Genomic DNA, 10000 nt, shown 5'->3' with positions numbered 1-10000 from the left:
TGTACATTAATTTGTAATAATATTACAGATCATACCTATGAGTTTTAATACACGACAAGGGTTATATAAACAATCGTAGGGATTTCCCTATGCTTTTGTGTCAATTTTGACTTAATGTATATACAGTGTAACTGAGGTTCTTTTGTGAAGAGGTAATAGGGTTTTTGTTTGTTTTTTCTCATTATTTATTTGTTGCATGAAAGGTGAACTTACTGTAATAATATTAAAAATCAACAAGTTCAGTTTATTTTAATTTGTTGGGGAATATGCTGGTGAATGCTAGCTGGTGTCCAATCTCACCTTAGAGAAAGAATAATTGTGAACTACCATATTGCACGTGTATGTGCAGTATAAATCCTAAACCATAAAAAAGTTTGGTGGCCATGATGCATTTGGTGTCAAGTTCTTTAAAAGTATAAGTGTGAGTGAATAGACCATTTTACAGTTGTGGCTAAGTTACCAGGCCTAACAATGGAAGCGAGGCTGCCAGTGACCCTGTTTTGATACAAACCTTCATGCTTTTGTAATGTTAATATGGACTAATAAGCGTAACAACAACACAATTTACATGATAAAAGCAGTGAGGTCTGTATCAGTGCAAGGTCACCGGCAGCCTCGCAGCCATTCATAGGCTTGGTTGCTGAGCAAACAACTGTAAAATGGCCTATTATTGTTTTTCATTCAACTTACGGTAAGATTGTTACTGACATAATACCGGTATATCTTTGGTACACTGTAATTACTGGCTAATTTTAAGTTTCCTTTAATTGCTCAGAAATATATTCCTTGGTGAAGTTTTTTCAAGTTATGTAACTGTTCACAATGACAGTAATCAACCAGTTAAAGACATTGTAATCAAGGTGAGCCATTCTCACAGTGTATGGTTGAAACGAGTACTTATCAGTATTTTAATAATGGTAATAATTATTGTTATTAGACATTAAATTTAGTTTTCCGGTAGTTAATTACTGCATACCTCACTAGAATGCAAGGAAGATGCCTGGGGTTTTAGGGGCCTCCACTGTGTCCAGCCAGCCCCTACACTGAATACTCTCTCCATGGCTGGTAATTTATCCTGGCAACCCAACTATTCTAGGCACCTGCCAACTCTGTTGAATCAGTGGAAGGAAAGACAAAAGGGAAGGAAGTGTTTTAAAAATAATTTCCCAAATTAGTGTTGAGCTACATATACTTGTAAGTTCTTTTTACATATTTTTACCTTTAGTTAAGGATGGTGCCTACTAATTAAAGGTATTTTTGCCCCGGTGTGTGATTATGCAGAAAATGTAGATCTTAACAAGTGTTATTGAAATCCAAAAAGAAAATTGGGGGTAACCACGCATTTTTCAAAGATAATTGATAAATAATAATTATTTGTAAAAGGCTTTAAAATGCAAAGAAATGTATGGCATTCTTTCTCAAGTTGAAGCTTAATTATCTCTCAAAAATGCATGGTTACCCCCAATTTTCTCTGTGGATACCAGAATTACTTGCTAAGATCTACTATTTCCGGATAGTTTTAAAACGTGCAAAAATATCCCTGTATTAATAAGCACTACCCATAGGAAATCCGAGTATCTCCAGATGTGCAGAACGTATGTGCAATAACAATAGTAGGCGCCGTCCTTAATAACAACTTATACTTCCACACTGTTTACCTTTTTAAATTAGACTGATTTGCAGACATCATCTCAGAGATTAACCCTGTCAGGGACAGCTAACATGCCAGTTGCTAAACTGGACCCTGAGGAGAGCTTTGATCAGGTCATACAGCACGAAGTCAAAGAACTTGGAACTCACATGTGAGTATAATAATTGCGCTTAACATTAGGAAAGCACAATTTCTAATCTTGAGGATCCTGTGCATAGGGGAAGCTTTTAATTAGCAATTTCATTTTTCATACATCTTATTAATTTTCCTTTGCCATCTTCGATCATGTCATATGTGTAAGTCAACACACTGATTTTTGGCAAGGGACATTTCTCAGTAACAAAATTATATTTCAGACAATATTTGATAGTTTTTTTTATGCTCCTCTTCTAACTGACTCTAGAATACCCAACCAATAAATTTGCATACAAATAGACTGATATGCCTCGTTCTTCAAACAATGTCGCTTTAAGAAGACAATAGTGGTGGGGTATTCTGAAAATTTATACTGCTTTATTGGCATGGAGTTGTTCTGTATAAAATCACTTGTGTAGCTTTTATTAACTTTCTTTCTTTTCTTTTACCCTACTTCTTTGTATAATAAGGCTACATTATTAAATACTTATTAATAAATATTGCAATTTCTTTATTATTAAGTCTTTAATAGTTTCTTTTATTTGATGATGATTATCAGCTTTTCACTATAATAATTGTAATAGTAATTTAGCTAACTGGGGCACAACAATAGTTAATCTAGAGGTGCCCCTACGTAGCATTCTTATGTAATGAGTCAAATATTAATCTTATGAATACTTTCCAATTAAGATCAAAATGCATCTTAATACATGTACATGTTGTGCAGAAAGGTTTATGCGATGAGTATTAATATTATAACAGCATCCAAACTTAATGTACTTGCCAACAAGCTTGTTCCAACCTCTGCTTTGAAAATCATAACAATTACAAAATGTAACAGTAACTCTATGGTGGCCTGTTTCAGAACTTTGAACATTCTCCATGTAAAAGATTGATCGATCCTTTTTGTGGAAAATGACACAAGTCATGATATTTCTGTATCCTTGCTGACATGACTGTTGTTGTATTTTTCAACCACTTGGTGGCTGGAGAATAAATAATAATTTCTCACTTTCGGGTAATATCTTACTCTCCTATACATGCCGTGGTGACTTTTGTGCTCTTGTCTACAGTATTTTGAAATCTAATTTTATTCAGTATACAATCTCATTTAATGATCTCTTCTACTCTATTATTGGATATTCTACTATTAGTAAGCTGGGGTTTCAATAGAAACCAGTTACCGGCGGTATACCGCCGCCTGCTTTGCCTCACACCGCCTGCTAGTTTGCCTTGATTTTCACTAAAAATGCTATCATAAACTTGCCAAACTGCCGCCTTCAATGGGCTATCATGGACGGCTATTTCAGAAGTTATTGAAACCCCTGAGTAAGTACTTTATCATGATATTTACAGGACTTAGACCTACAATTGTAGCATTAGACAGGGTATTAAGTAACAGTAAAACTATTATTAAGTCTCACTCCTTGGAGTCACAGGGCTCCTGATGGGTCACGGAAAAAAAACTGCCAATTTCATGGGAATTTTTGGGGCAAATTTCACCGAAAAACAATTGGTAAAAAATGGCTGATTTCACGTGAATTTTCTGAGAAAATGATGAGCGTTAGCCTACATGTATGCAATTTAACAACAGAAACACTGACTATTTATCAATGTTGCCAGTGGGTTAAACCAGTGGCCAGTTTTATTTTTTTGTCCTTGCACGTATTATTTTCTTGATTAACGTTTATGGTAATTATTATTTATTTATCAGCCTTGTGTGTGCTGTGAGCTATGCATCCCTTGCAGGCGAAAAAATGTATTTCAGGAAGTTCTACAAATTTCAGGTGACTTAAGTGAACATCTTAATAATCTGAGTGATCTGACCAGTGCCTGTGCTTTTCCTTACATTTTTGTCTCAAAGTGAGAAAATAGAATAAATTAATATTGATAACTTAACAAAAGTACATGTAAAGTGCAGGCTGTGACTGGTTAATTACATGTACTATTTGCTCACGGGCGACATGTACATTGGTTTTTAAAAACCTGTTAGCGGGTATTTTACCTGAACCACCGGCAAAGCGATTTGAGAGCCTAAGCGGAAGCCAGCTCATCAAGTTAATGAGCGAGAAGCATTCAAAGAGGAAGACAAAGGATGTGAAACTGTCAAGAGATGTTTTGGTTACATGTATGTTGTAATAAAACAAAAAGGTACATGTAACTGTAATGGTTGCGGTGTGTACTATCAAGTTTTATAAAATAATTAGGATAGTACGCGCACTCTCATTGGTCAACAGATGTGTTTAGATGAAAGTATGGAAACACGACTGTGACATCACACAAATTTTGATTGGTTATGTATTGTCAGACGTGTGTTTTGATTCCAGGCTGGTAGGAAATATGAGCGTGTATCAAGAAAATCTGTTTCAATCAAAAAGTAAAAAACCAGCATTTTCCTTCATTTGTCGAATTATCTTTGAGGAATATTTATAAATTAAAGCAATAGAGAACTTTTTTCCTTGTTTCCATAGCCTCATCTAAACACTCGGGGAGTTGGGAGAATTCTCGACAGTTATGCAAACCCCCGACTAGGTCTCGGGTTTACATAACTGTCTCAAATTCTCCCAACTCCCCCTCATGCTTAGATGAGGCTATGGAAACACGGAAAACGTCCTCTATTGCTTAAAATTAAATAGTTGCCCTTGGGAGGTTTGCGAAGCACTCAAGAAGCTAGAGTCCACTCAGCTATTGTCCTGTGCAACTCTTGCACTTCTTTCATGCTCAGCAACCTCCCGTGTGCAACTTGATAGTACATGCTGAAATGTTAATTGTTAATTGTTAATTAATACTGCAGGCATAAGGTGTCCAATTGATTGCTATAAAAGTGGCAGTTATTGCTCCCACAGTGAGTGAGCCTGAAGTGAACGAATGAGGCAGATCTCTTATCTGGAGAACACATTTTTCTTTGAAATGCAAGAGATGTGGTCAAAGGCGCACGGAATTGTAGTTATGTGCAAATGCAGGAATTAAGATGTGCACTTTGATCTTGTTACACAGAAGTGCTCTGTTTTTCGTTTTTAATTAATTAGCGTCGCGTATCCTCAAACTATAGATAGTTTCACTGTCGCGCAACAAAAAAATAAATTTAAATATGAAAAAGGCCAAGAACTTGGAATGTTGTAGGAAACAATTGAAATCTTTTAACCATCGATCTCTTCAATTCTCAGGTCTGTGCGGTACATCTATGATCTCTGAGAGAGCTAGAGTTTGTATGGAGACACCATGTGCTCCACCAATATGGCGGCCATTAATCAACGAAAACATCTGAAGTTTGCTTTGTGATGAAAGCGCTTACTATTCACATGAGATAAAATACATGTGTATTTGCATATCTCCAAGTTTACTTGAAGTGCTTAAACTGCTAAGATTCATAGGGATAGTTGTTTTTTTCAACCAAAAGCTTTGTATCATGGTGTCACGCAAGGAGACAATTCGGAAATTCAAAATGCTATATTTTGAAAATGAAAGGCGTCAAGGAACTGGAAACTTGAAAAAAAAAATTACCGGGTCTTCGACCTCCTTTAGATAAAAAATTCAGAAGACCTTGTGATTTTGATTTTAGGATTTGATGACATTACTGGGGAAACCTGCAACTATAGTTTTCTTTTTTCTCTCGAATGGGTCCAGAAGGAGGTCCATTGAAGGAGGTCAAAAAAAAAATTACTGGGTCTTCAACCTCCTTTAGATAAAAAATTCAGAAGACCTTGTGATTTTGATTTTAGGATTTGATGACATTACTGGGGAAACCTGCAACTATAGTTTTCTTTTTTCTCTCGAATGGGTCCAGAAGGAGGTCCATTGAAGGAGGTCAAAAAAAAAATTACTGGGTCTTCAACCTCCTTTAGATAAAAAATTCAGAAGACCTTGTGATTTTGATTTTAGGATTTGATGATGTTACTGGGAAAACCAACTATAGTTTTCGTTCTTCTCTCTAATGGGTCCAGAAGGAGGTCCATTGAGAGTCCACATTTTGTACCATCCCTGCTCAAGACCTATTAAAATCTCCCTTCCACAAACAAACTATTGTTGTCATTAAATTGCTTAAATTGCCGCAAGCATAAATGAACATCTCCCTTCCCCTGGGCAGCAATTCTACCATTATTTATTTAATTATTTATATTTTTAAAGAGATTTAATTATCAAAATATAGATTACAAGTTATACTGCAACGACCATAACTCAAAAAACAATAACAATAAAAACAACAACAGCATTTAGGTTAAAACTAGCAGGGGCAGATCTAGGGGAAGGGTGCAGTGGGTGTGCACTCCCCACCCCCCTCCCCCTGAGATTACCTGCAGCTTTCTAATACAACTGGTATTCTGGAAGAAAAAAGGAAAAAAAACTTCTCCAGTGACAGCTATGCCATTCCTTAGTGGTGCACCCCTTCCGTAGAAGAAAAATCCTGGATCCCCCCCTTTAACTACATGTACATGTAGTTACCTGTATACATGTACTAAGTAGAATTAATGATAACTGCAAGTACAATGTAAATGTACGTGTAGCCTGTATTGATTTCGGAAGTAATGCATTAAAACCGAATTGGTATTTCAATTATTTGTTTTCCCCTTAAATTAATAAAAAAATGATGTTATTGTTTACTTGTTTTCCAGGTCCTGAAGCCTCTTGATGTCAAGACAATGTTTTATAATGCTGCGGTAAGCAGTACAGGCTTAAATTAATGTTTTGTCTACAGCTCTAAATACTAACTGCAAATTTAATTTACTAGTTTATTTCTTACGGTGTTATAAATGTCTGTTTCAAATGATGGCTCTTAGAAATAGTCTAGGTAACTCCAGTGCTTGGATTCTAGTTGAAATTTTAGTTTGTGGTTGAAATCCTGGCCAAATTGCATTGGGCCCACATGTAGTTTATACAGGTATAATCATTTCATGCAGAAAAACAAACCAATAAGGCCCTGACTAGCCTCAGTATGCACTTAAACAATATGTTGTTTCGAACCAAAGGATGATGAGGTGTTTCTTGAGGCTCAAGTACAGAACATAACATCCAGCCCAATGGTGATGGAATCTGTCAAGTTAGAGCCATCAGCTGATTACACAGCAACAGATTTGAATACCATCCCATATGAGCAGCAAGGGGATGCAGCCAGTGGGTAACTAATATTAAACTTCTTCTTCCTCACAAAGAACTTAGGGTTCCAGAAAACATTCTCTCTTTAGAATGATTGTACCTGTAATGATTTGAAATTTAGTTGATGCAGTATCCTTTCAACATGTAGCTAGCTTTAATGTCCAACATTACAGTAAGTTTTGCTTGTTGAGATAAACCCCTCCAAGCATACATGTAGCAAACATAATTATTTTGATGCTTAAACTTTCAATTTTTATTTGCATCATTGTAAAAAAAATTGATAGTAAAAGTGGACGCATTGTGACCCATGACAAAGTTCGTAATTGCTGTGGTCTAATCCCTACTTCACATCAAAAATTGCTTTCCATTACACTTTTTAACTAGAATGCAAAGCAATTTAGCTGTGACACGGAATAAGAGAAAATTAAATATCCGAGCCTCTTACTGCCTCGGTGTTCTCAATCACTGACTTAATCTAGCTGTTTTGAAAGCTCACAGGTAACCTATTTTGGCTTTACATGGTGTCATTTGCCATCATTTTTTAATATTGGGTGATTCACATCGCTACTGTAGGACAAACAGTAAATTTGTTTTGTCAGCTGTTTAGATTAATGGCAATGAATCTGAGGCAACCAAATACAGAGAAACATTAATAAAATGGATTGATGAATTCAGTTTTGAGTACAAATGTTATTCAAATTAGCTGTACACTATTATTTTATAAAATCAGAATTACCTCAATGCGTTTCAAGCATCTTCTAGTGATTTGGATTGTTTTCATGACGCTTTTGACAGAGAGGAATCTAGCAGCAGGAGTATATTTGGGACAGGATCTTACATGAACCAGAATGACACCAGACAATACCTTTATAAGCTGACACCACATTCTCCTACTTTTAAGAATGTCAAGGTATGAATGCTATGATGGTAAAAAATTGTTACAAGTGTTTTATAACGTGTCCATTTTACTTTTTCTCCATGTTCTTTGACATAGTATTAAAATGTACAGAAAAAGAACTTCAATTTAATGAAAGGGAACTATGGTATGAGAACTGCATTGTAACCTCTCTATTCCCTTGGCTAGCTCTTGGCTCTTCCATCAGCGTCAAGAAGCGAATCCCAGTATTCTCTGCCCTAAAGTCTGATACAATTCGAGACAAAACAACACACGTTTTAATACAGACGTGTACCCCTGTCCTACATTTTGGTAAGATCATTGCACTTTGGAGAAATGCTTTTTAAAGCAGTTTTTAAAGACTGTTTTTGTTTCAACTTAAAGATAACAAATGTCGTTGGAAAGTTGGACATTGTATGGAGGACAGCGTTCGGGGAAAGAGGAAGACTTCAAACCAGTCAGCTCCAAAGAGTGGTAAGTATTTTGTTCCGGATTCCGACTTAGTTTGAAGTCATTTTGTGCTCAAAAATGCTCAGTTTGTTGCCAGACCGTAACGGTCGAGTCGTGAGCTTGTTTTCAAGATGAGTGGCTGCAAATTTTAATTCAAACTCTCATATAAAGCTACGTTTTCTGTTCATTTCATCAGCCTCCGCCAGTTTTAGACATCAAAATGAGTGTAATTCAAATCCCAGATGCAGTTTTGGTGGAGAAAAGGTTTCCGTTGAAAATCAGTTTGAGAAATACATGGTAAGGAAGTCCTATATCCACGATAAAATAAAACAAGGTCAGATTGTCTGTAACCTGTTAAAGTGGGTCAAAGATCTTATCGTGTTAAGAGCAAAGGGGCCTCGATACACACTGTACGTTTGGTGGGATAAGAGATTTGGCTAATTTATGTTGTGATGTTCCGGACTCAAGCTTTTAGCAAGAGCGGGGAGCAAAAAAAAATGTCAGTTCCCTGCTAAACCAGGGTGCAATGTCCTTAATGGGTCGTAATGCGAAAATTGGAAGGAAAAAGTAGCGGATTGCCATGTATTGCATAGATTTAGCATTCCGTTTACGTGGAACGTCAAACTGCAAATGGTACACTGCGGCTTGTCATAAATTCCTAATAGTTCTCTTATTGAATGAAGTGACTGGGTATCGAAGTGCGGGTTATATTCGAATGGCAGAAGTTTTCGTTGCTCTTAGCTGAACAATTTAAAGCAATTGTCTTTTATACATTTACATTTCGTTCATCGAGTCCTTCACGGAAACCAGTGAGCCCATCACATTGACCTGCTCCAACTGTGTGGCTTCATAGCGCGTTTGGTAGAGCATTGCATTGGCATGGATGATGCAAATCCCGTTGACTGAGCCACCTGAATTTTTGAGGTGTCTATAAGAGACAATTGCTTAAATTGTCCACTGATGAGTGCGAGGATCACTTCTCTCACTTATTTCTCTTATTCTAGCTTCTTTTGGAAGTTGCACGATATCCGTAGATAATTGGGCATTTCCGAGTTCATGTCTGCCTCCTGGCCTCAAAGCGAGTCTTCAGTGCGAAGTTTTTGTGATGGTAATTAGTTCTACGTTACATATGAAAGAAAACGAATTATCATAAGAAAAACTTCACACTTAAGGCTGGTTTCCGTATGATCGCAGACGATCGCGAATCGCAGATCGTAGATCGCAGAAAGTTCTGCGATCGTCGGCGATCATATGGAAACCCACTTCTGCGATCGTTTGCGATCGTCTGCGATCCTGCGATCGTGATCGCAGACGATCGCACCATGTTCTATCTTCTGCGATCGTTTGCGATCCTGCGATCATATGGAAACCAAAGTTCTGCGATCTGCAATCGAAATGTATCCCATAATAATTTTAATTCTGACTCAAATGATTCAACGCTTCTTAGCAACAAAGCCTGAATGTTCGTTTATGTTCGTTACTGTTCTGTCAGAAACACGAAGTTCTCTCAGCAGTGTGTGGAAAGCCCCAAGTTCTTGTCTCTTCATGAATATTTTTCGAACTCAAAACCGATGTTTTCTTTGCTTTTGAAGCTGACGATGCCGTTGCTTCAGGACTAAAAGATGAAGTAATTTTGCTTGCAGCAAAATATCCTCCTCGATTTCCGCCATGTCGTTTTTCTAAGATTTTTGCCGCGAGCACAAAGCGCGTGTACATTTTGCATTTCTGCTGACCGAAATATATGGCTGCAGCCGGCTTTGCGATCGTTTGCGATC

At 36.9% G+C, this 10000-nt stretch overlaps 1 protein-coding gene across 1 annotated transcript in view; it reads left to right on the top strand.

Moving 5' to 3' along the window:
- LOC137970998 (trafficking protein particle complex subunit 13-like) overlaps positions 1–10000 on the top strand; it is a 17748-nt gene that overhangs the window by 4713 nt on the left and 3035 nt on the right. The window contains exons 4-11 of the mRNA XM_068817690.1: positions 776–860; positions 1672–1802; positions 3501–3573; positions 6400–6444; positions 6754–6902; positions 7676–7790; positions 8160–8249; positions 8422–8522. Of these exons, the coding sequence (XP_068673791.1) occupies positions 776–860; positions 1672–1802; positions 3501–3573; positions 6400–6444; positions 6754–6902; positions 7676–7790; positions 8160–8249; positions 8422–8522 (789 nt within the window). The remainder of the gene's footprint in view (positions 1–775; positions 861–1671; positions 1803–3500; positions 3574–6399; positions 6445–6753; positions 6903–7675; positions 7791–8159; positions 8250–8421; positions 8523–10000) is intronic.

This window comes from Montipora foliosa, chromosome 9, assembly GCF_036669935.1.
Source record: "Montipora foliosa isolate CH-2021 chromosome 9, ASM3666993v2, whole genome shotgun sequence".
In the NCBI taxonomy this organism is placed as follows: Eukaryota; Metazoa; Cnidaria; class Anthozoa; order Scleractinia; family Acroporidae; genus Montipora; species Montipora foliosa.
Note: the sequence above shows the minus strand (reverse complement) of the source record. Positions and strands in the feature narration are given on the sequence as shown.